This window comes from Nipponia nippon, unplaced genomic scaffold (assembly GCF_047370975.1).
Source record: "Nipponia nippon isolate SJK-2023a ecotype South Korea unplaced genomic scaffold, ASM4737097v1 scaffold_2, whole genome shotgun sequence".
Classification (NCBI taxonomy): Eukaryota; Metazoa; Chordata; class Aves; order Pelecaniformes; family Threskiornithidae; genus Nipponia; species Nipponia nippon.
The window spans coordinates 86,728,384-86,755,894 of record NW_028262336.1 but is presented as its reverse complement, the minus strand read 5'-3'; the positions used below and the strand labels follow the sequence as shown (position 1 = coordinate 86,755,894).

The 27,511-nt window shown below is 40.8% G+C and overlaps 1 protein-coding gene across 11 annotated transcripts in view; it reads right to left on the bottom strand.

The window, feature by feature from the left end:
- Nucleotides 1-711: 711 nt before the first annotated feature.
- Nucleotides 712-27,511, bottom strand: part of KLF12 (KLF transcription factor 12) — a 247,864-nt gene continuing 221,064 nt past the window's right edge. For 10 of the 11 annotated variants that reach the window (XM_087757468.1, XM_087757477.1, XM_087757479.1 and 7 more), the window contains 2 exons: nt 26,416-26,573; nt 712-10,094 (listed from right to left, as the gene is read on the bottom strand). In XM_087757468.1, coding sequence (XP_087613594.1) covers nt 9,913-10,094; nt 26,416-26,573 — 340 coding nt within the window. In that variant the 3' untranslated portion in view covers nt 712-9,912. The remainder of the gene's footprint in view (nt 10,095-26,415; nt 26,574-27,511) is intronic. The other variant, XM_087757478.1, reaches the window with a different exon arrangement.

Below are 27,511 nucleotides of genomic sequence, written 5' to 3'. Positions count from 1 at the left end.
GATCTGTTCTAGCACGGCTTTGGTTTAGACACATCTCTTGATAAGGCTCAGAGGACTCCAAATCAAATCACTGTGTTTACTGGCTTCTCTGCCTGTAACCGTGTAACACTATGGTTTTTGTTAGATAAATGATCATATCGGTTGAAAGCAAGCGGATGGAAACGCAAGGGAAAGGGAAAATTCACATCTAATGAGGAATTTCACCATGAGGGGCAAAGTGCAGCTCCAAGCCTCTGGCTTGATATCCACCGTTGTCCTACAGACCCACTCAAACATAAAGGAAGCTTCTTTGTGGAACGGTCAGACACGAGGGAGAAGCCCAAGGGCCTCGAAACATCCTTAGGAGCAATCACAAACACCAACCCTCTTCAACGAAGCATGAAGCTGCTGTTTCCAGTGCACCATTGCCCTCCGGCAGTAGCTGTTCCTTGCCTTTACAGGCAGACTGGACGAATCCCCTCCCGGCTGCACGGCTATCTTTTAGGCATGGTGCACATTAACTGTGCCAGCTTCCCTACACCCAGGGAAAGGAGAGAGAAAGAAGCAGAGAGAGGTAGACACACAATTCCATTTTAAAGTGCTTCGGGAACTCAGATTATATAGTAATGCAAAATATTTTTATATCATCCCAGGACATTTTTGTTTATACGGCTGAGTGCTATTTTATTTGTTCCAGCTTTGCCACAGACGCACAAACACTGTGAAAGGAGAAAGAATGTCTACTCTATATGATGGCTTTTAAAAAATCAGAAAAGCAAGTAAAATCCATTTCTTAAGAAAACATTCAATTAAAAAAATCACTGTATGTTTATAGAAAAGATTTTATAACAAAGGTTTAATTTTAAAAAGTTAATAACTGGGTATTCCAGAAGGTTTGAGTCATCCACAGTAATAATTAGGGGGTTTGTTCCATACAAAATGCTTTATTTAACCTTCATGCCTCCATTCAGATAATTATACAAATGCATACATTTAAAGGTTTAAACTCTATTTCAATTCACAGCTCAATTCATAGGAAAGTTGAATACAGAAAAGCAATGCACCAACAAAATATGTCTGAGACACCATTAAAAACGGTAACACTTGTTCATTTAAATCTTTGAGATAGACTGGAATAATCATCCTCTGACAGAATTTCATTAGGGGACTCCCTTTACATTATCATAGGGCAAAAATCACCATTTTACAGTAAAAGGAAAAAAAGCTCTGAGTATATTTACAATACATACACTATACATAAATACAAGAACAACACTTACATAATATTAATAAATTTATAACATAGGTGTTGCCTAAACACTACATAGTATATAAATGCAGAGGAAACTATTGGGAAATTAGATCTTCAGATGATTACTTTTATTTTTGAAGAAAAGTAATTTTTGCACTTAAAAGCTTTTGAAAAGAAGGCAAAAGAAGAGACTGAAGAAACTAATACGTTTGCTTGCTAGCACTGGTATTTTTATTCCTTTTAAGTGTAGGACCTCTATTGACACTATTATCTCTATGGGGTTACCGATAATGACCCTCCCTTTACGTCTTATCAAGGAAAAAGGTTGAGGTGCCGTACATACTAATTCCATTGCTGTGAAGCTTCAGTCCCAAATTAACCACTTTGTAAACTAAGGGATGTTTTTGTATTTTTACACAGGAGGATCAAATGAACACTCATTGGTACGTGTAACGGTAACGACCTGATTAGAAGGAACAATTTGGGGCCAAACGCAACCCCATCCTTAGGATTTCATTCAACTAACGCCATAGGGGAATTTGCTTCATCCATAAGTGACTTGGCCAAGAATGCTATTTTTCATTATTGTTGTTTCTTCCTAAACACAGCTGAAAGAACTTTCCAATTTAATGGTATTTTTGACCCCACATGTTGACAGCAGTGTCCAAATCTCTCTTTCACTTGAAGTCTATGAATGCGTGTGTCTGTGTGTGTGGGTTGAAGGTTTTAAGGCTGATGGTGCATGAAATTTAAGTAATTCATTACTGTCTCTGTGTATATTCTATTTGCAAGTGCAAACGGGAGATACAACTTCTTAGGGACAGACAGCAGGTCAAGAGAGTATACTGTGCACGTGTTCAGCAGAGAACTTACTTACATTACCAAGGAAGCAATGTATAGGACGATAAGGAAAAAAATAAACCGTGTCTTTTTTAAATGAAAAATAAGGTGCAAATGTAGCAGTGAAAAATAGTTTGAAACCAGAAATGACAACATGAACTCTGAATTGTGAAAAAGATTAGTTCAGCCGTGAAGATTATGGCTCAAACTGTCTTTCCAAAGAAGCTCTTTACATCTAGAAAGGCAGGAACAGAGAGAAAAGCATTATCTGAACCTACTTCTGTATTTCATGGTTCACGCTTATGACAATACATCAAAGCCATCACCTGTGGTCCCCTACCAGACAGTGAACTATTGTTTTTTAAATGCAGAGGTGACAGCATGGAGCAAGGTTTAGCAAGTCAGTGTGTGAACCACCATTCACCTCTCCTTTTATAACGGACAGCATCTTGGCTCACTGAAACTTTTGAGGCTGAGCTGGGGAAGATGTTGCAGGTCACACATACGGACAATAGGACCCCAAATAATGTTTTTAATTCTTATTTTCATAATAGCTAAAATTCACATTCACAGTTTTGCTTGTCTGGAGGACTGAACAACTGCATACTGAATAATCTAAAAATTACTAAAAGGGCAACTCAAGTTTATTTCATAATTTAAAGTCAGTAAGCACAAGCTGCTATAGAGGTATGCTGGCAAATCAGTAAAATTGAGGAAAAAATAACTCTGTATTTGTTTTTCAGAAAGAAAGAAAAAAAGCCTGGCTCATTTTGGGACGGTGAAGACAAGGCGCCCTTTCCTATGCGGGAACTAACACACGGAGGGCTGGAGTCAGCCAAACCTCCCAACACGGCAAATTTCTAAGGGTGCCTCCTTGTAGTGTTGCTGCTCCAGAACAAAGAACCAAACCCTCCTCTTCAACAACGGCTCAGGTAGGAGGTAAGAAACTAATGTTTCCTTCATCCATCTGATGACACATTCCCCGGTGCCCTCCTAAAATCCCCAGCATGAATTGAGTTCTTTTACGTGCTTAGTATCTGGAGATTAAGCTCAGGACAACAGAATAAGTATATGCACGTTAAATGGGCTTATTTCCACCAGTGGCTAACATTTAAAAGTAAGTTGTTACTAAACTCGCGGTCTTGCAACATGATTAACTGATGTGCATAAACATCTGGTTTCTACATGTGAGTCCATGTCCTTTTCTTTTTTTTTTTTTTTGCGCCTGCACTTTCTTCTGTATATGAGCGTCTTTGTGCCTCAGTGAATAAAACCCGAACACCCAGCCTCCCGCTCCAGCAGCAACCACCGATGGCAGCAAGTCTAGGCCAAATCTGGAATTTTTCAAATAAAAAATTCTGCCTGGATAAATGACAGGTACAAATTTAGAAGACGGAAAGCAATCTTCCTTGGCAAAGGTATTGGGACAACCAGTTACATTTTGATCTCCAATAAATTCATTTTTAGAAACAGAAGCAAGAGGAATGACATTACACTGCTATTTTAAGAATCCATTAGCAGCAGATAATTTTTTTTTTTTACAGAAGCCTACCAGATTAAAAAAATAATAATAATTGAGAAAAAAAAGAGTGGAAGAGTCACAGCTGGCTATTTTCTTGTAAGATCAATTAGTCTATTGATGCAAATGTTTAGGCCACTCAATATAAAAATCTCCTTGCTCCATTTTAGGAATATCGACTTCTTGTTTGCTATTCAAATAGTCTCTAGAGTGACAGTCCCCAATTTTTCACTCATTCATCCCCAAAAGAAAGGAACGTAAGTGACGTATTTTGTCCACTCTGGAAGTCAACGAGTTCTAAGATGATATTAAATACTATAAGCATTACATGACGAATAGAAAGGAGACCTAAGGTGAACTCTATGTTTCCAGAGTTTGATGCAGAGGATTCTTCAAGAGAATCCGCTTTCTACCATATATCCTAAAAAAGCTCCATTGGGCTTATTGCTGGTTTTTGGATTATTTCACTAGAGAATACCCTGGATACATGGGCACATCAGACATAAATTAGGAAGAAGTCCCCTAAAATACTGCTTGACAATGACCTCCATTCACACCTACTGAGAATCGATATGGATATGAGTCATTTGTAAGCTAAGAGTCATTTTCTTCTTACAAGTATATGACAGACGTTATCTGAGAAAATACTACAACCTCTAACACAATATCTCAACATGTGAATATACAAATGGCACTTTGTGTTTGTTTCTGTGCTGCATTATTGTTCGCCAAGTAAAATTTCATTTTCACCTTACTGTTAACAGAATCCCGTAAGTTATTGCTGTGTAAAAGTATAGGAACATCCCGTCAGTTCTAAATACAGGCACTTTCAGTTTCTGTTTCATCTTTTAAAATAGATTTTAGGCTAATTTGCTGAAGTGTATGTGCATTTTCAATGTCACAGCTGTCCTGCTACAATTGATTTTGTTGACATGCTACTGCACTAAAACTAAGACTAAAGTCCCCTGGAATCAGCAAAGAGCAGCTGCCTATTTCAGCTCTGCAACATTTATTCATGATGCATTGTAGTCAGGGAAATACAAGAAGAAATAAAATCAAATGAGAGTTTGCCGTTACTGTATCTGCAGTTCACTGTGAGATGCCAGAAGGAAAAAAAAATAAAAAATAAAAAATACAAAAAACCCAAAACCTTTCATACGGTTTTCATTTTGATTAAGCGTTTTTTTCCTTTATTCAGTCAAAGACATTCTGAGTGTTGACTTATTTGACACTGAAGGACTCAATATGACTTCGCTATATCGCATGCAATCTGCGAAACAGCAAAGAAGTGGCCACTCCATTTTGCAGAGAAAACACGCTCTGACAAAACAGAATAATTTAGCTCTTCCGTTTTGTGTTTAAGCTTTGCAAGGCATTATCTTACAATTTTTCCTGATGAAAACTAAAGAATTTTTTCAAATGTACTTCATTTAACCTATTTACACCCCATGTAAAACTGTGAGTTTGAAAATACTTTTCCACTATCACATATATTACAGAATATTTAAACTGTTACAAGCATAGTAAAATACTTTCAATGTATTTTGATTTCTAAAGATGCAGTATCCTTATAGTTACATTTTTGTACTAAAACCTGATTTACTGCAGAAATTGATCAGAATTTAAGCATTTTTAAGGTACCAATGGGCTTGAATTCATAAGTATACATTACACAGCAATTGTTAGGCCATAGCGGAACTGTGAAAATATAACAATCTTTAAATTTCTTTGTGTACTTCTCCAGTTATAAATCACAGGCAAAGGCATCATACAATAACAGGAGCTGGTTTCTTAAGAAGGCAGTATTTTCTTTTACAGTGTTTATTTCCAATTCTTCCTTTTCTGATTTTTTTTTTTTTAAATAAACTTGTTTATTACCTGCACATGGGTGGAGGCATGTGGAAGTGCCGGGGTTTATATGCACGGGTGTATGGATGAGCATGCGGGAGTAGGGCGGATTTACTGAATGATCTTTAGACTTGTCCGCTGTGGAAGATGCAGTTTCACACACTGACCTTTCCAAACCAAAGTTCAAACTAAAAAGTAAGTGGGATATTAATGGTGAAACTTACTCCGATTTTGAGGTACCCACCTTCAATAAAGGAGAAAGAGATTTTTTCCATTAAACAACATTTATTACCAGAAGATAAATTTATAAATGGCAACTAGAATACATTTTCAGTGTGGCTAATGGAAAACGAGACTTATGATCACTGTTATTCCCGTTATTAAAGGGGAGATGTGAGTTTACCCCAAACATCAACATCACTGATGTAATTTTTAACACTGTTAATTTTGTTATACATTACTCTAGCAAATAATCATATATACAAGTCAGTCTAAATCTATTTAATTAATTGTGTAAGCATGATAGAGAATAAGGAATACTGCATCTTCATCCCCAAGTATAAACTGCTGTTGCAATGACCAATTTTACAGTGCTGAAGAAAACAGGTGCTCAAAAAATAATGACAATTTAAAATTTAAAAAGTTCTGTATCAAAGCTGCTTGCTCGTTATGTTTTCTTATAATGCTGGCTATGGAGATTTCCTGACAAATCCACTGGATCCTTTTGGAAACATTTGAAATCTGACACTTTGTGGCATAGCTTCCCTCGTAAGTTGTAATGGGCACGGTGGGTATTACCCATCTTTTACTCACACTTTCCAGAAGAAACGGGACACTGTGTATTTGTCTCTCCCAACTGCTCAATTAAGATGGACCTACTGTGTTGTGTCAAGATGAGATCTAGTATTTCTGCATGCTACGTATGATGTAAGCCTTCGCCACAGTTACGAAATGTCACGGACCTGCGGTGGGATACCAGGATTTTTCAGGAAACTACCCTGGAGCAATCGCCCTCGGTCTTCGCACAAGCACAGAAGTTTGGCGGGTCTGAACCACAGCCACTGATGGGAGGACGCCCTGAGAATCTGGGGGACATCAGCTCCACATCCAAGCACCCTCCTCCCGCAAAGTACCTTCTCTTAAAATACTTCTGAAGGGGAAAACAAACCAGAAAACAACTTCATGGAGTATTTGGGGCCAACACCTGCAGGCGCTGGTACGAATGAGAAACTTGCCAAGAACCATACTGGGTACTTGAAACCCAGTGGTGGACTACTGCTGGTTGTGTAAGTTGTCTAGAGGTAACGGCAGCACAAAAAGCCCTTACGCTGTGTGCTGGAAAGGTTGAGGATATAATTCCTGCCTGTGAAATAAGACAATTTAGCGTACACTCCTTTATCTTTTGGCTTCATTCTGTTACCATTGACGTGCTCTGTGACTGTGTCCCTTGGCGTGAGTGCTGCTTTATCCCTGTATCGCTTTGGGGTTCCTTGAATAAAACCAGACCCTCTTTCTCTTGTAGTGTTTCCTATGTATAAAGTAATGGGCAACTAGCTGAAAAACAAGGGATTCACACAGACCAACTTTGGCCTTGGGAGATGAGCCTCCCCAGGGTCTGTGATACACATGCTCCTCCTTGGGGCAGTTCAGAGTTGAATGCTGAAATTTAAGACCTCTCAATTTCTCTCGGAGGAGTTTTTCTCTCTTCATTGACTACAGAGGAAGCCCAAAGAGGACACTGGTCTCTCCCAGTTATACCCTGCCTTTGTGAATAACATCAGAGATGATCTCTCTCACTGCTCCTCTTGTACACTAACAGAATGTCCTTAAGAGCTTCTGGTCAAATAAACTTTATTTTCTACGGGAGAAAAAAATCACAGATTCTGAAAGGAATTCTGTATGCCATCAGTTCTTCCACTGAATTACTGCTATTCAAGTAACTAGTCACTAAAAGGTTCCTGGGCAAGAAAATAATTTTATCAATTGACTTCTACCTGACCTGACTTCTTTCCCTAAACACTGAGAATGACAGATCCATTTAAGGGGATGATACTGAAGTACATAAAAGACAGACCTCAGACGTAATCCATGAACCATCTCACACACAACACTGACAACCAGTTTTTTAAACCACCAGCAGTAATGCTGCTGGTGAAGACCCAGTTCTGCTGCCCTGCAAAGCCTCACGGCCTATCCAGAAGCCCTGATCCATCACAGCCTTTTTATGCTTTGCACGGACACTTAGCACCTTCATTCCTGATTTGGAGCTGGATACTAAAACCTTGCTGAATTTTGTGGAAGTTGGTTACCAACACAGTCAATGGGAATTGATAGAGGCATTTTTCACAAAATGGCTGAGAATAATTTGTCTTGGCTTTCTCTGCTGACCACTTGGCAGAGGAGAGCTTGAGCTTTAACAGTATTGAAGTTGCTCTTTCAGGAAGCTGATAATCTGGTACCAGGGAATATTAAGAACTTATTTAAAGACAATCAAACTCTGGGGCCTGTGAATGCTGTTATAAAGTATTATCCCTGTCATATTAATCCTCAATTAACTGTAATTGCTTTCAGTATTTGTATGGGTACTCTGTGCTGGTTTTCCTTTGAGATTACCTCGATGTCAGAATCCCCCCGACAGTACTATGGTTACTTCAGAAATCAGAAATTAATTCACACTGGTCAAACATTTAAAAATGAACAAGCGGCATCACAAGTTTAATCCGTGCAATTCCTGGAACCAAATATTCATAATTAAATGCATTGCAAAAGACCTTTATGTATACATCTTTTATCTCTAAGCTATAAAAATCTCAACACTTAAAAAATCTTGCCAATCCTCCTCTTCGTCAAATTTAGCTGAATAGGCAGATCCTTGTGAGGAAAGAAAACAGAAAAACACTATTCTGTTTGCATGAACAACTGATAGCTAAGAGTTTCTCTCTTTCCTACATAATTCAATTAATACAAATTGGTTCACAATTATAGGGCTGTATGGCAATGATCAAGAATTTCCTTTTATTTAATCTGAAAAGGCTTGGATTGAAAATCCCAGCAGGGGCAGCCACTGGTACCCATATAAAGGGCCATTTATATCATACTAGACAGCTGGCAAAATCTCATTACTCCCTAACTCCCAGGGAGAAACCTAATGTCTTGCAGAACACCACTGCAGAACCATTTCGCCTTCCTACTTACGGTTCATCCACTGACTCCTCAACAATCAGCTCTTTCCTTTATCTATCTTGCTTTCCAGACACAAGTATTATGTTGAAGGAAATGAAAGTACTTAATTGTGGTACCTAGCAGGTCAGTGAAACCATCAGAAAGAATAACTTAAACGATCTCACACGCCATGTCTGCATACCCCCTCCCCCCCGTTGGTGTGGAGTAAATTATTGTCTTGAGAGCCATTTTACTCATTATTGCTTTTTCTCTGCAAGAGATGCAGCCGTTTCTTCTCTGTTTCGTTTGTTGGTACACTCAATTCCATTTCATGAATGGCTACACCACTAACCTTGGTACCAGTGAGGATAAGATCTGACTATTTCCTTGTGTTCAAACACTGGTCGTGGGGAAGAGGATACCTGCATGAAAGAAAACTGCACTTTGAAAATGGGGTAGTAGTTTTTAGATAGGCTCTTTCTATACAAATCAGAAAACGGTTCTAAATAAGTCCATGGTAAAATACAGATACTTAATATTGTACTGTCAGCAGAGATGCTGCTGCCCCTTGTTTATTTTACAGACTTCAACAACAACAACAAAAGAAAAGAAAGGGAAAAAAAAGATAAAAGAAAAAGGTTAAATGGCTGGTGTCCTCTAGGGCATAATGACAAATTGTGGTACAATATTAAAATGCCACCACCGTTATTGCAAAAGTCTGCTCAAGCAACCCTCCAACTCCGACAGCGGGACCTCTCCAGCAGAATCTTCTTGCCTACTCACACGCAGCTTGTCTGTAGCACAGCTCGGGCGTAATGCTGACACCGGCCAGATGGTATTCAAAACAAGGGGAAAAAGATGGGATAATAAAGGTCTAGCGGTCTTGCTCTCATCATCATCATCATTGGTTTGTCGTAGCTAATCCTCCAATCAGCAATGATTTTTCAGGAACAAAATGTCCGACAGCTGAGAAAACATACAAGCTATAAACATTTTTTGTCAAAGGACGCAGTATGTAAAATAATGCCCATTCCTGTAGCATTTTGGCTGCTATTTCCCAGGTGATTGTGATGACACTTTCAGGGGGTAGCCATGCTGAGGGGCAGACGGGGTTAACTTCAGATGGCGAGGAGAAGAGTGGCACTTCTTTTCCTGCTTTTTTTTTTTTTAAATTTCTGTTATTATTTTTTGTTACGGACATCAGGGAAAACCCTGCCTGTTAACACTGTAGAGGGGGATTCAGCCCTGCTGAATTCACTCCGGGTAGTTAAGAGACCCAGCTCTTAAACTCGGCTGGAACAGGTAGCGTTTCTCAAACCAGCATGTGCCTGCGGCGGTGGAGCGCCAAGTGATCTGAGCGGGAAAAGCTGCGGTCACAGTCTGCACACTTGAATGGCTTCACTCCCGTGTGCTTGCGGTAATGCCTCGTCAGTTCGTCGGAGCGAGCAAACTTCCAGGTGCAGCCTTCCCAGGTACATTTGTAGGGTTTTTCTCCTGGCAGAGACAAAAGAAAGAGGGGAGGGGGTGAAAACAGGTGGTGACTTTCCCCTTGTTGCTTTTAATCCCCGCAACCCCCTCTGCACGCTTCCCATGAACACCCACTGCCTAGGGGTTGCTTTAGGCCAAATTGCACAATTACAAGGTACCGAATCTGCTGAATATAAGGAAAGGGCCTTGAGATTTATCATTCCTGTGGCATTCACATGACTAAGAAAATCAACAGGATTAAGGCAACAATATAGATCCTACCTTGCAGGGCTGATGCGGGGATTAACATCAGGACAAAGGGCTGTGTAATTATTCTCATGATTACCATACAAGTTTGCTACCCTCATCTCACCAGGCTACACTTTCTCCCAAAATGTCCAGATTACCCATACTTCAGGAATTTATCACAGGCTGCCACAGACTTCCAATTATTTTTATGAAATTTATGAAGGTTTCTAATTATTTATGTAAACAATGCTGCAGGACATTTCTTAGCAAGCTGGTAAAAACGAGCTACAATTTCCCAATTAAACATAAAAATTCAATCTGCAAAACGTCCTCTTTATTTATTGCACTTATTTTCAGTAAAATTAATTTCGTGTGTAAGATGTTACCAAGAACGGTGTACAATTTCTAAATGTACTCAGCCATGGGACTTGCACAACACTGTTGATAAATACCCATTTACTTCAATGAGATCAGACTTTGGCTAACTACACTTTTGGAAAATCCCACCCTCTGCTTTTTCTTTAAAGGTGAGCATGATGCATGCCCCATGTTCTGTGCTGTATCATGTCAGATTAATACAGCAAATCCAGATTTTGTGCTTTCATAAAGCAAACTGTTCTAAAACCCCATTTTTGCTATGTTTGTAGGCTATACTTGTGATTTCTATCACCAGCCCTCAATGTCTACATGTTAAATGCTTTTGGCAGTTACCTTGATCCCACAGTCGAGCATGCACCAAAACCGAGGAAGGGAAACTGAGGTCTGTATGTATCTTCCTTTGGTGTGTCAAAAATGATTTTTTACCTCCCCCTCTGAAACCAGCTAATCACAACCAGGACAACAAAAGAGCGTCTCTGCAACAACTGTTTCCTTCGTCAGGCACAATCATTCCTCAGTTATTTATTATCTCTTATAAATCACAAGCAGCTTGCAAGAAACTATTTCAATTACATGAACCAGTGACGCAACACTTGCTTTGTCGTAGGCAGCACCTCCCTCCATGTGTCTCTTCAAAGGTCAATAAAGGCTATGCTGAGAGCCCTTGGTTTCAAAAGAAAATTCCCAAGTAAGAATATCATCACGAAGTTCAAACAGCCCTGAAAAGTCCAGCTGAAATGGGCATGGGTGCCTCTGTAAGGAAACTGGATGCTGTACAGGCGTGTCAGCAGGGTTGTCAGCAACATTTGAGCTCCTTGGGTTGGTACCTTCTGTGCACCAGCTGGGCTCTGCTGCAGTTTTGATGTCAGACGGGGGTGGGAAACAGTTGCTGCAAGGAGAACCCAGCAATCCAGGCTCTGAGGTGACCACGGCCCATAGCTGCACCAGCAGCAACTCAGCCTAGATAATTTTACAGTCCTCAGCCAAGCACAAAGCACCAAATAGCGTTCACTGCCCCTGGGCAGCCACAGCATTGGGTGCCTGGAATCCGGCAGCTGCTGCAAGCTGGATGGGCACAAGCTACACGGCAGATGGCAGGCTGCACGCTCTTGCCAATGACAAAGTGCTACAAAACACGTTCAGATTCACCACCGAATTGTCTTACATACATACCCTTGCCACAAACAGCTGGTGCAGAGCACCGCACAAATATAGCACTCTCCCCATTTGACTTGGCAGGTCTAGCCTAATGGTCTCATCGCACCGCATCAAGAGTTTCCAAGTGGAGTGCTTGCCCTGTCCATCCTCAACCTACTTTAAAACTCTCTTTTTGTTTAGACTCTGGGTACTGCCCTGGTTGGTTTCTTTGACCACAGAGACTTCCTGAGCAAAAGGAGGAGGTATTTCCTGAGCTTTGGGTCCTTATTTAAAAGCATCTGAAATTCTAAGTCTCTCCCTGCCCCGAGATCCTTCCCCTGCAATGGCCTCTTTGGTACACAAATCCCAGCTCTTCTTTCCCTTGGCAGAAGACAAATGGAGAACCCAATGCAGGGAGGCATGGCTGGTGAAAGAGAAATACCAGAAATAGTTTGTTTGTCCATTAAAACAGTATCACTTCGGGTAAGAAACGAAAGTCAGCTGATGGAAGGACGTGAGTGCGGGTCACTGGGCTGGAGTTCCCAGGTGTTGTTTCCAGCCTCCCTCCTCAATGAGTCCTGCTTACCCAGCCCCTATAGAGCTATGTGAAAGAGACAGGACTAACCACATTCCTCTCAAGCTATTTACACCACTGAAGGAAAATCGCTCTTACAAGCTCAACCTAAGAAGACCTTTCATTATTTTCAATTAAATATATGTGTATAGCATAAGAAGGAAAAAAACAGGCAAAGTAGCATTACTCTGAAGACATCGTCTCACATGCACCTTAAAAAAGAAAACCGTGGAAGATATGATTTTTCATTAAGATCACTCAACAACATTTTAAGCAAACCTGATTTTTAGGGGAAGAATAATAGTATTTCTTTTCTGTTAAACACCCACATTATCTGTGGATGGACAGGTACTAGAAAAAAAATGTTTTTCTTCCTAGGCAATACTAACTGTTAGCCTTTTGTTTGGTAACATCCCAGACATGAAGAGTGACCACTGAGTCCATAAGAACTACAGTAAAAACCAGAAGATGCAGGAATTCAAAAGACAGAGAAAGGACCAGCAGGAGCAGAATTGCTAGAGAATGGGAAGCTGGTGTCAGATACCACACACTAGCTTTGGCTGATGAGCTTGGGCTCTCGCAGCTGAAATTCTCAGTACGGTCAACAGGGAGAAGCAGGACCTCAGCAGGGCAACCCAGAAAGCAGTGAGTGAGGAGGTGGACAAAACTAGTTCGTTAATTGGAAGAAACTAGCCCCAGTACTTATATATATATTGCCATTTCAAGACTGGATTGCAGTGAAGTCAAATACTCAACCATTTTGACTCAGACACTTCTGCCTCTCTGCGAGCACTTGAGCTTAAGTGTCTAAGAAACTCTCAGGTTCAAAGTGTGGGCACATTTTTTGGCTCCTTCGATGGCTCAGCAGCCGCAAGTGCATGGACTGCAGAGCTCCTGTCATGCACCCAGACACTCAAATTCTCATTCAGCTTTAAGGAGCAAAAGCAGGTGGTGTGAGTCTTGCCCAGGGTAGTGGAATGAAGGAGAAGACAAACAGGACAGTTTTTGGAAAATGGTAGCAAACAGAGCTGCAGAAAGAGACTAAGGACCTGTGGCAATTAACACAAGGAGAAAAAGAAAACTGGAAAAAGATAAAACCCTGTCAGTTCAATCTTCTGAATCTGTAAGGTTTTAGACTTATAGAAGCTACCCATTTAAGAATGAAAGCCTGAAGCTGTGAACATTTTCATGGGAGCTGACCCTCTACTTTTGCACCTGCCTTTGAGAGTTCTATTGTTTTGTCCAGAACCTGACAAAAAGATCCCGAAACACAGAGAAATTTATTCTGATGCTATTCCGCAGCTCTATCTCGCAATACATGGACAGTGAACAGTATGCCATGACAGGCATTTACACGGATCAAGAGGGACCCTGGAACATGAAAAAGTTCTTCTAGACAGTTCCCTGTAGAAATGAGATTTTCTATTGTTTGGGGAAGTTAATTATGAAGTTTTAAAGGTATGACTCAATGCCCCAAATGGAACTAGTCATTTTTTTGATCTTCTATTAACCAAACATCTATTTCTAAGAACCCTCCAAAACCTTGCCTGTTCTAGTCCAGATGCCACAATCCAAATTAGTTTAATTATTTTTACTATATTATTTTTCCTACCCTACCATGACTCCTCTCACTTAAGCACTTAAGAACATAGTTACAATGGTTACTCATTAAATCTCCCTAAACTCAAGCAAATAATGAGTTAATAATGCTGAATAATGACCACTGTTCAGCCAATCCTTCCAAAACTTTCCACTCTCCCCACAGCCCAAGATCTGTCTTCCCATATCCTTATTCGTGTACTCTAACATCCAGAAGATCATTCACCCATGGCAATAACTCTCTCTCAAACTTTTACTTTACAACCTGATGACATTCACATATTCCTTAAAAAAAAAACCCCCTGTGTGGGTACCAGCAGGAGACCGACCATGCCATGTAACAGATGAAGTGACCAGGGTCTCTTCTACCCCAGGCAGAATTTCCCATGTGGTACGTTCCTCAGCAGTTATCCTCTGCCCATCAACTAGCTGGTATCATGGTATTTGATGCCAGGTGCTTCAAAGACAGGCACCACAAAATGCCGTGTAAATAGTTACGGGTTATTCTGCCCGTGGGGAAACTGCTCTGGAGCTCCAGGAAACAGAGCCAGGCTTACGTTCCCTAGGCAAGGAACTTTATTTACTGCAATTGCAGATGCCCTATGTGCTCCCTGCACAATTGCAGTTCCTTTCATTTGTGTATTATTTAAGCTTCATTTATTCATCAGTTTAGTAGGCTCTTGGCAACCATGTCATTAAGTAATGATGAGGTAACACTGCCTACTACCAGGAAAGAAAACATCCCAGTGATCAAGTTCTAAACCGATTTCTTTCTCTGGCCTAAACTCACCTCTCTCTCTGGTATTACAGGTGAGTGCCATGTCCCATCTTATTTGTGTCCCCTTCAGACATTCCCATCTATCCAGTTTTTTTTCACATGTAATTTTCACCATGACTCTGAGTTATTACATCACTTCTCTGTAGCCCCTTCCTGCAACAGTACTCAGCATTTTGAAATACTGGTAACATTTTTATTCCAAGTAAGAGTCAACTAGAAAATACACATAAGGGACTGTTCAAGGGTACAGGTTTAGCCACCTAGTCAGATTTTTCTGTATTTAAGCTTTCATCACCCTGTGAAAGAGTCACAACCTGAAATTTCACTTTCGAGAAGGACAGTTAGAAAAGCACTTGGAAATGAAACTTGGTTATAGTTTCCAACCTGGAAGGGTGGGAGCATAGGGAAGATGCCGTCTGTCACTCCATTCACGAAATACAATGGTTTTGAGCCAAACTTGCACCGTTTAATAGGTGGCACCTGCCCAGCCGTGCCATCTAAACATCTTTATACACTCAGTTTCTACTGCCATTACTCTTGGAGAAGTATTCCCCACATAAAACCAGAGTGAGGTCCTAAAGATTTAGCCCATAACAAGTTGAAAGAAAACAAATAATCCAGCACGCATGCCTCTGCCTATGTTTGATGATGTTAAATTTTCTAGTCAAATTCAACAGATCTGCAGCTTTGCAGGGTTGAGGACATCTCCTGGTGATTCCTGGTTTGGTTTCTGCTAGAGGATATTACGCAATATATATATACAGTGTAGTATGTATGTCAGCTGGTTTCAGCTCCCACGTAAACGTCAGAATCGTTCTGAAACATGGGACAGTCACACTGCACCCGTACTGATAGGACTCTGGAAGGGGAAATCATAAATTGAAAACCACAAATGATGGCTAATTTGGTTTTGCATTTCTACTAAAAATAAGCAATTTTGGGCAGAAAAGAATCTTTTTACAGCAAAAACACTAGCTGATAATGAGCAGCCTCAGGCACTCCCAGAGGAAAAGGGCGGCTTAGCTTTTAGACACAGGGGAAAATGACAACTCTTACATTTTGTGTGATATTTTTATTAGTATAATTTTTTAATGAAAAAACATCAGAGCACTTATGAAGCACTTTCCAACTTCAAAGTGCCTTATAAAGCTTTTTTTAAAATGTAATCCTTCATAAAAGTCTGTCTTCGTAATAGCACTGTGTAACAAATACCGTGTCCATTGTGCAGATAGGAAAACCAACACAGCAAGCATCAGCAACCTTCCCAAAACTGCAGAGAAAGTGAACGGCAATGCTATGACTCGCATATTAGGAACACTTTACTTTCTGTAATGAAACTGCTAGATCTCAGTTTCGTGCCTTTACAAGTCTGAAATATTTTCAATCATTTTGATGCAAAAATCCAATTCAATTATTTAGATGTCTTTCTAAAGGTCATTTGGGATCTTTGTTTCCAAGTTACTGATTCTCTTTGGTCAACATCATGAATTTGACTTTTGTGTTTCAGTATTGTCAAAATATGCAAATAAAACATCTTTCTGGGAAGCGATTAAAGTTTCATATCAGTTGAGCAAGTCTGGGAAAACAATTTCTACGAGCAGAACAGGAACATACTGTGCTGCCTGTGACAAGTCTTGAAATTCAGGTTTTTTATTCCTTGTTCTCAGTCTGACTTAGGCAAAGCACAGGGACATGGTTTCTTCATGTGAAAACTGGGTACAAACCTGTTTCTTCAATTCAAAAATACAGTGACAACATCCACTCTGAAACAAGAGACAAAACTTCATCACACTTTTGGCAGCTCTTGAACCGATTATTTACAAGCTCCACTTCTGACAATTCAGGTGCAAGTCCTTTTCCCACATCACAACACACAACTATCTTTTTATTTCACTGCACTGCTGATCTTGGGTCCTGTTTGCCGTCCTGGCCCTTCTTCTCACTCCTTCTGCAAGACCAGTACTAGTTCAGCAACCTTATCTCTTTCCTTCTTCTGCTGTTGTCCCACACGCCCCTCTAGTTATGCAGCTGCCTCAGTTCGCTGCTATTTTAATACAAATCCCAGCAAAAAAGCCTTTGTGACCAGACTCACGAAATTAATTTCTCCATAATTTAGGAAGGCAGATCCATTACATTGGTCTCAGCCCTGTTCTGTCACTGCACGCACAGGTGAGACACGAACAGGGGGAATCCAAGAAACTTCTCTTCCACATTTTCTCTTTTGGGGCTTCGGCACAGGGACTTTGCCCCACGATGGAACATACCTACTACTATGTGAGATACAAATGGATTAACACTCTGGGACAAGGATTAGTTACGTACATTGCCAAGGACATTGCTGATGTAAAATGATAAATTTTAATTCCTGTAAAAACTGAAAAAAATAAAATTTTTGGAAATGTAAAAGGCCTCTTCCTGTGCACCTGAATTCAGGAGCCAGATTAAATCCTACTAGTAGATGACAAATAGCATTTCAATACCATTCCTGATAATTTTTTCCTGTGTGATGTGGTACATATATAAATATTTAAATATATGTTAAGTGCATATATATACACTTAACATACATATTTTTTATATATATATCTGTAGTGGAAGATGGCATGAAGTTTTCTCCTTCCCTCCAGCCACAGCAAATACATGGGACTATCCAGTGTCGTGGGGAAGGCTGAGATTTTTCCTTTTACGGCAGCCTTCACTCGCAAAGGTATCTGGGAAAGGCGATGCAACCGATCTGTACTTCCATCAGCAGCCAACTGCACGGAGGGTGCCAGCAGATCTGCACGCTAACTCTCTTTAACTGGGGTGCTGCAGGCTTGGGTTTTAGTCTGGCCTCCCCAAATAAAACACCTTTCCTTCATTGTGGTCCGTAACTGCAAGGGAGAGCCAAACAAGTGACACTTCCCTTTCCATCTGCCTCTGGTTCTGCTACCGTCACTCCTCCTGGATGCTTCAGGGATTGCTCCACCATGTCCATCAAGAGCAATACTGATGTTTCTCAGTATAAAAGTTAAACCTTCCACTACCTGTAAAAAACACACCAACAAACCAACCCCCAAAGAAATGAACAAACAAATAAAAACAACAAAAAGGCTCCAAGAGATGAGCTTCGTCTCACTCAGTTTTGCACAACCGATTATTTGCTGTGTGCACTGCGCTAGAAGTCAGGCTCAAGCAGAGGCCAGGACCCTAGTGTGCTGGGCTGTCTGTAGGAACAGAGCATTAAAAAACCCACCTCCCATTTAAGTAAATGAGTTGTGAATGGAATTAAACTTTGCAAATTAAGAGATACCAATTTTTATCACCATAAAAAGCAGAATAAATACATACGATACTAAAGAAAAATATTAACTGACAAAAATACACATGACAAGGGAAAACATCATTACAGTTAATGTGACCAAGATACCACTACATTTCATATCCTATGTAGAGAAAACACTGAAGTGCAGAAAATAACCCCTCGTCCTACACAGGTGTCATCTTATCTTTTTCCTTTCCCACAAAACAAGAAGTTTTTGTAAAATTTCCCCAGTTTTCTACCTACTTGTTTGCAAAAAGTGAAGATTGAAAGTATTAGCTTTCAGGCTCTACCTTGTTTCCCTTTAGCCACAGAGAAAAGAAAGGAGAAAAAAAAGAAAACCTGAATAAAACATTAAAGCAAAGACTTTTGTGAAGCTTACTTGCAGATTTGAGCATGCTCCTATCAAAGGCTGCCCTGAAAAGGACAGGGCAGGCACAAGCAACTCCAGACCCAGTTCCCAAAAGACACGGGGTATCACCAGTAATGGCCATTTCAGCAGCAAGTTGCTATCCTGTTCCCTCTGCCGGGGACTGAGTGGGCTGCAAGAGGTAACGTCCTTGGAAACCCTGTACTCTGTATTTACTCCTCCAGGTCTGGGTGCAACATCTGGGAAAGAATTTTGGAGGGAATGGGAGTAGAGAGGTCTTTCTCACCTTCATGCCACTGCAGGGCTACACATGGTAGACCACAATCATGCCTGAGACCTTAGATGAACTGCAGTTCTTTGGAGGTAGAATATTAAATACTAAATGGTTTACTTAGAGAAAATTTTATTCTGCATAATGAAATCATCATTATTCCCTCGTGCCACACACAGACAAAACACATATGCACCCCATATTTACAAAGTCAAGGGGCACTGTTGCAAATATTTTTCATAACCTAGAGACTGAAAGCAATCACAGACGCAATTAGACTTGCTTTCCCATCAAAGTGCCTTGGAATAACCACGTGGGCACTCTTCCATATCGGCACAGCATCAGACCTACAATGCAGAGGAATGACTCCCCGTGTGTAAGGTGAATTCAGAACTCAGAAAATGTGCCAGAAATGAAATCATTTAACTTTCCACAGAGCAGCTATTGGAAGAGAACTGGATGTACAACCTCCTTGTGGTATGGACACCTGCCCGTAAGTAGCTGGACTCAGACAACTATCTCACTACATCCAGAGGTTCCCATTTCTGAACATTACCTTACTAGGCTGTGGTGGCACTGGTGAGTCTGCCTTTATACCCTGGTACATATTGCACCAGCAGACATCTGCTTTTAAACATATTTCTGTCCTGAAACCTGAACCCAGTCACATCAATAGGAATAGGCTGAGGCTTCAGCAGCCCCGTTTATTAAATAATCTGTTTATCTTCTAAACAGAAACTGCATAAAGAAAGAGCAGAAAAGCTAGAAGTGAAGAATTCCATGAAATATACTGGTTTCCACATTGGAAAGCTCTACTGTTTATTGAAACTGGCAGTAAATTTTAAACACTAAAAGAAAGTATTTCTTAAAAAATAAAAGCATCACCCAATACAAATAGAACCTCCTATTTTACTTAAAGCAAATTAATTTTTAAATTGGCTTTGTTTATTTAAATCCCCAGTTTCTGGAACAGCATGTGAACCTGCTGTTGCAGCTTTTTTCACCCGACAGATTTACGTGGAGGAGGGAGAGCTCTGGGACAAGGGCCTAGGGAGCACGTAGGACATGAGAGAAAAAAGCTGGGGTTTTGAAGAGCAAGTCTGGAGGGCAGGTGACAAAGAGGTGTTAATTTTAAAGTACGCCAAAAATCTACACAGTTCAAGTCAAATCCAGAAGGATTATTGAAAAAATGTTGCTTTCTCCCAATATTTGCCTAAAGAAGGGATTACAAACCTGTAAATATCTCTCTGGAACTTATAGCTAGCAAAAGGCATTAAACAGACCTTAACAAAACAACAGGTACTGAATGGAGTTTTAAAACCTACAGAGCAAAAATAACTTTTTTGGTGCCTCCGACTTCTTAAGTCCGCTCTGAAATTGCTCAAAGGAAAATGTGAACAAAGACTAATGACAGGAGCCCTTTCATATTAAAATAATATACGGAGCAACAGTGAGTGAGAGGAATGCAATGTTTGAAAAAGCACAGACTAAATAAAACACCTATGTACTCACTAGCCCTCTTTCTTCTAGGGTGGTGTCTCAGCCCAGCTATAAAGGAACATCTCGGGAGGAAATGCTGTCATTTTCTCAGGTACAAAACCACATTTCTGAGATGTTTACTGTCTCCATGTAACACCACTGAAGACCCCCTGACAGTGACAAATAGGCTTCATTACATCTGTGGCAAAGGCATTTGCTCTCATCTCTCAGGAATGATATAGGCGTTGATCAAGGACAAAGCACCAAACACAAAAAAATTTATTTGGCCTGGGGGCTATATTCAGCCTGCCTCTGTAAGTGCCTAACGAAGCAGCCTCATCTTCTGCAGCAACGGCATCGAGAAGAGTGATTCAGACCCAGTGCTGGCTGGGGCTCACAGATGAAAAGCAGCAGTTGCAACCCAGTATCTGAGCCCCACAGAAGGTGCTCTGGTTACAGCCCTTGCCTTCCTCCACCCCTCAGAGGCAGGAGCAAAGCCATAGCTGTGGCTATACGATGCCCTACGCTCACAGACTAAATCCATTCTCACTTCACGCCCACTGGAAAGTCCCAGGCTCTTGCTGCCACTGACCCCAGAAAGCCACTCTGCCACGTTCCTCCAGAAATTAGTAACTAACGACTGAAATGAGGTTGCACAGAAACACAGAATGCTGATTACTCACTCCTATAATAAAAGAAAATCCTACGGAGGTGAGAGACACGGAGCAATCTCTTCTGTATCAGGTGTTGTAAAATTATGTCTCACATAACCTTAAAGCAGGCATCTTCTTTCTACTGATTTTTTCAGGAGGATTCACAGAATGTTTTAAACTCCTTGGGCTTCTCCATATGGTAAGAGGGTAGCCACAATGAGCTACAACTGGATTTAGCTGTGAGCAACTTTAGATGTGAAACCCAAGACAGATCAAATTTCCCTTTAAATGACTATGTAGTTGGTTAGATTTCTCAGGTCACAGTCCCCATGCTAGGCACCAATTTGGGACACATGCACACCACCCAGTGTACTCTGCATACTTAGAAAAAAGAGAAGAGCTTTAAATCTCCTCCACATGTACTATCCATTATACATGTTTCAAGTCTCTGTGTTCTTTACCAGGCCCCCTAACAGACAGCATAATTTGCCTCTTCAATTTACATAATATGCCTCAAATTTACATGCTCTCCCTATTTAAGAGGAGACAGACCATCGTCTGTGAAAACTGGATCACGATATGCAAAGGTTAGCTTTTGTACCAATAGGCCCGTGATTCAGGTTAAAACAGAATATTGCACACTAGCATTTGCAGACTAAGTAGTCTGTGGATGAAAAGTGAAAGTAGCTTTTAGCCACGTGGTCGGCCAGAGGGACGGGCTGTCCATGACCGGGTGCACCACCACACGCGCGCCCCGGCACATCGCCCACAGCCAGTGGCCGCTGCCCTGCAGTGTCTCTGTTGGCAGCCAGAATTAATCATGCTTTTCATTATTTAATGCATTAACAAGGCAACTGAAATCACTGTGAATAAAAAAGGATTTATGTGTTTTTCGTATGATCACTGTCTTCTACCGAAAAGGTGTTTTCACTTTCTAATGTCTCCTTTGCACTGTTACGGCAATTAGCCCAAAGGGTCCTGGACATTTGTTCTTGCTTTCCCTCTTCTCTCTCCCTAAAACAGAATCCCCTGCCCTCTCACCATTCCAGTCACTCCCTTTATCCACAACTAATAAGCTGACTGAAGCTACAATAATACATACATGAAATGTATTATTTCACCTGAGATTTCACTGCATTGCATTTGACCTGACAAATGGCCTGACTGCATGGCTTTGTCCTGACACCTTCACTGTATCTAGCTCATGAACTTAAGTTTCATTCTAGTTACAGATGATTATAAAATAACAAGTCCAGTGAAATTTTGCAGGGAAATTGCGAACAACTTTAACTACTTTGCAGCTTTCCATTGACATTTCAGAAACATCCAGCCAACTACAGAGGAGGTCAAGATGTGTGTCCTCAATTTTATGGCATGAAAATATTAAATGAAATTATTTAATGCATTTTACAGTTTTCACAGACCCATGATTTCCAGCTTCACCGACTTCACAGATCAGTTATTAAAGTCTAGTTTTTATAACCCATGGCAGCCTCTCAACAGAAGGCATGATTTGCCTCTTCCATTTACATAAAACCTATCAGATTTTCATCATCTCTCTTCGGAGGGAACAGAGTCTGTAGATCTTTCACAAACCAGGGCTAGTAGAAAAGGAAACAACGATTCATTAAGATAAATTTAAATACTTTTTAGAATGAAATTTTGATGCGGAAAAACCCCCACAGTGGAAGCAATCAGTATTTCTTAGTCTGCAATGCTCAGCTGTCCTACTGGGAGTGTCAATGGCAACTTCAGTACCGCCTAAAAGGCCTGAAAATAGCCATTACATATCATAAAATAATGCTACGGTTGTTTCCTTCTCCATCTTCAAAGTGAAAGCAGCAAACTGAAGAGGGTGAGTCCCACCGGGGCTGCATGGGTGCAGACCTCACGGGGAACAGGAGTTACAGCTCTCCCCATTCCTGGGGCTGACACCAGCACCTACGCCGAGTGCAACACAGACATAAGCAGACCGGGAATGCAACCCAGGGCTGCTGGTCTTCCCATTTTTAAAGATTACTCATTTGTAGAGTCACACATTAGTAATTTTCTTTAAGTTTACTGAAGCAGAAACTAACTCATCACAGCTCCAGTGAGCCAGCTCCTCACAGTTTCTCCTTGTGGAAAGAGTTGATAAACCTGAGCTGCGAGATTGCCTGCGAGCCCCGAAGGCTCTCCATCACACCCGATACCTACTGATAGCTTTATTTGATGATCTGGCAAAACAACAACAAGAAGCTGATACTAGAAAGAGAAATTTAATACCAGTGCTTGTGATTTATGAAATGATCTAACTATTACAGGTTTCACTTGCCGTTTTTCTAGCTGGAGAGACGATGCGTAATTCAAGCTCGCCCCCCAGTGGACTCCATGCCCACACCAGCACACTAAGTTTTGAGGACACTGGTGAGAAGTATCGGGGAGCTAGACGATAGCATACTTCAAAAAAACTAGGCGTCACTCTAAGAGAATTAAATTCAACTGTTATCGTCTATAATATTTTCTTTCTATTTTTCATTAACTTTAAAAGAAGTATACTTTCCAACCAATAAAATTGTTCAAAATACCACATTGTTTTTCCTCCTGTATCCAAACAACTGCGCGTGTTTTAGTGGCTATGCATATATAGTAAACGAAAAAAAAAAATATAGTTCTCAAACACATCCTGCTTAGGTAAACAACTGTCAGCAAGATCAGCCTGCCTAAAAAAAAGTCCAGATTATGCAATGCTGAGTTTCTGTGATCTTTTCTCAGAAAGTTTCCTACTGAAACTTGCTCACCCTTGCGTGCATAGCTGTCATACTTCATTTATACTTATCCAAAACTGCGCTAATTACTGTGGGTCATACGTGAATAATTAACTTCTTTTGCCTGAAGCAAAAGTAAAGTCCAAGACAAAAAATGTAAGATGAGATTAATACATAGAGTATGCTCGTGGCCAATGCTACATGTAAGTCTGAATATACCAACTTCTTAACCAAGACCTGAGAAGTGTTCTGTAAAACACATTTAATTTTAACAGCACAATACTTATTTTCTCACTGGATCCATTGGCTAAATTCAGCGCTCACCTCCTCTCTAGACTACATTTTACTTCTTACATTGCAGCAGGCATGAAGACATGACAACATAAAGCAGTTAACAACTGACCACTTAAGGAAGGTTTTTGATTTGATGTTATTTTTATTTTATCCCTGAAGGAATAAATCAACATCCAACGTGACTGCAAAATACTTCAGGCATCTGCCTTTTGGGGTGGGGATTCATTTCAACCAGCTAACAGGTAGGTATTCAGGCTTCCTCTGTATTCAGCAGTGAAAGAGAAGCACCGTCGCAAGCCAATCCCTGGGTCTACCTGAAGAAGGAATAACGTGCCCCAGAGGTGCCAATCCCTCTTCTGACTACCCAGAGATCCCAGACAGATAGCATAGCCTAGACACTCAGCTGCCAGGAAACCAAGGCTGAGGAGACGGATCTTACGATTACAGCAGGTACAGAAACCCCCTTCATGCTGCTGGAGAGTTAGAGCTGCAAAAGCTGTAATTACCATCACCGTTTCAAGCCTTCAGTTCCTAGTTTTGAGCACCCTAAGTGCACAGCCTGAGATTCAGCGGTGCAGACTCTTTAACACTGATTTGGCTGCGTTACCCACAAGCGCTGGTCTGCCATGAGATTACTAATGAATTACAAACTCATGACAAATGTTATTCTCAGTGATTTAAAAAGCCACGGCAGAGAAAAGCCTTCTGTATTTCTGGGCTAACTTGGGTGTGACATTTCTGAGGTTGTTCACATCTAGTTTTGTAACTCAGCTCCTTACACGGCACTTGCTTATACTCCTGCACTGGTCGCCAGTCTTGCAGGCTAGAAAAGAGTGACCTCCCTGTGGTACAAGCACATAAGTGGCATTTTTCATTCAAACCAAAAATCCTACCCATTTCATACCGCTGCTGGGTTGTCTGCCTTCTAATCTGCTACAGCCATAAAGTGCTCAAAGGGTGAGACAGGCAAGAAGAGGGAAACAACTTAGAAATCAAGGCAGGGAGAAGGAAAGGGACAGAGTAGGGTTAGATTGCGATAAAAGTAATAAAACAAGAATGACAGAGAACAAGGTGAAAGGGTAAGGGTATATAAAATATATCAGAAGGATAGGCACAAAAGACCACATTGGAGACAGGAAGAACAGGGAAGAGGAAAAAAGGATTAAGACAAGACATGATAACCTAAGAGAGAGGAGAAGGCACAAGCATTAATGGGAAGATATGAAGAAACTAGAATAGAGGGAAACGTAATGAACCTCCCAGATCACCGGAATGTTTCCACTGTTTAAGGGAGGGACTCTTACCTTACAGAAATTGGTTTAGTAGGGGGTATTAGGATGGAGCCTTGTTCAGTATTCCTCTCAACAAAAGTCCTACCAACCAAAAGACATATTGGAAAGGGTGATGGAGACGTGGCCTCATTTGAAATATAGAAGCGATCTCTTAATTTTTTAAAATAATCTCTCGTACTCTTTAGAGTACATCACACCACAGAAAGCACCAGCAGATTCTCAGCAAAGAACAACATTGTGCTACATGCTGGATAAACACCATCTTTTCTCCCAGGAGTTACAAGAACACTGAAGTACATTAAGAGCAGAGAGATCAATAAATTTAATTTAAGCAAATCAGCAGTGGAGTATGGAACAGCACTGAAATTCAGAGCATTCTGTCCACTGCCTTTCTAGCCATCCAAGCGATCTCCTTTTAAATTGTTCTTGATGACTTCCAATTGCTGCTCCTGAGTTTATCCACAATAAAATTACAACAATTACACATCAGTGCTTCAGCTACCCTCACATGCCTGTCACGTAGACTAGTAAGAGTCCATAAAGTTAATAAGGACACCAGGTATTGATTAAGTGTTAACTATTATCACCATGAATGGGACCCAGCTCATCTAGGCACCTCTCCTGCATCTCTGCTGTACGGACCTAGTGCAACCTATTCTCAAAAAGTGACTGACTTCTCTCTCCAGTATGTGGTAGGTGCCTCTGAAAGCCTCCAGAAAGAAATACTCTTGAGTTTACACTTGCATTGAACTGAAGGCATTTAGTAGCACCTGTTATTCAAAGGCCACATGTGTAAAAGCAAGTAGTAGCTCAATAGGAGCAGGTCTGTAGAGTGAAAAAAACGGTGCTGAAGATCCACGTCCACACTATATGCTTTTCTTGAGGGACTAGCTCTGGTTGGTCCCAAGCAATGATCATCCATTGTTCGCTGAAGCACGTTAGGTGTGTCCCTGGAGGCCACTTTTCTGTTTCATTTCATCTGAAAGGAGTCCCGTTTGTGCTGAGACCACTCTTGTGCTGCCAAGTGGGGATGACAGGGAAGTTCAATTCAAAAGCATGCTCGATCTGCACCAGAATGCCAATGCTGATGCACCCGCAGACATCTCCATTGGTTAGGTACAGGCCTTCAGCTCTTAGTGTAGGATGACGAGTTCAACACGTCCTACATTAGGCAGAAAGGAACCTGCTTGTCTTAACTGTGGTACACAGTGCCAGAAAAGTCTTACCTGTGTGTGTCCTCCGGTGAGCCTTCAGGTGGGAACTTTTTGTGTATACTTTGTTGCATCCCTCGAAGTCACACCGATGGATGCGCCGCTTCCTGGAGTCTGGAGACTCGGACCTTCTCTGACGTCTTGTGCTCTCAATACTGAATGGTGAAATGGAACTAAAAAACAGAACAGAAGCAAAAAATGAAGCAAGAGCATGGTGTATATACCCTGTGCCCCAAAAGATCAGCTCTAATACATCACTGTGCCACAACTGACCTTAACAATTTATCAAATATTTCCTTCTCTAGAATGTAGTCAACAGCACGTATTTGAAAAAAATTGTGCTTGAACTAGAGTGTATTTTGCAGTATGAAATAATTAAAGTCTTGATTTAGAAGTGCTTATTGCCAGAGAAAACAGAGATCCTTGAAATACTGCTCCGATAATGAAGCAGCCTGACTTTATCTGAGCTTTATTTCTGTTTTACACGTGTCCAGATCCAAGCTCACTGAACTCTGCTTTCTAAACAACTTTATATATAGCCTCCATAATTTCTCTTTGACAAGTTTAAATAGATAAAAATCCTGAAACCTTTTATCAAAAAGTGTTTCCAGTACCCAGATCTGGACTATGGATCCTCGCATTCAGCCAAACACCTGTTGTTTGCTTGCATACAGATTGCCAGGAGATCCATATCACCCTGCAGCAGCGATTTTTCCATTTACTTGTTTAACAATTCTCAATCTATCACCTGCAAGTCAATGAATTTTATTTCCTTTCAGACCACTGATAAAATAAAAAAGTTTCTTAGCACAGGGCCAGCAAACGATCCCCACCGAAATGCCTATGCTCATTGAAAATACTCCATTTGCAGCAACATCCTAAGGCCTATCAAGTTATCCCAACTTTAAGCAAATAGAAAAGTGATGTTGAAGTCACGTTGCTTTATTTTATAAATACAGTATGTACTTGAAGAAAGCCTGCTACAACACTTGCCTTCGTTAGATAAACTTGTGTCATAAACTATTATCAAGCTGGTATGCCAAGATCCAAACCCTCATCGACTTCCATTAATTATATTACCCAGCTATAAATCATTATTAATTGATCACCT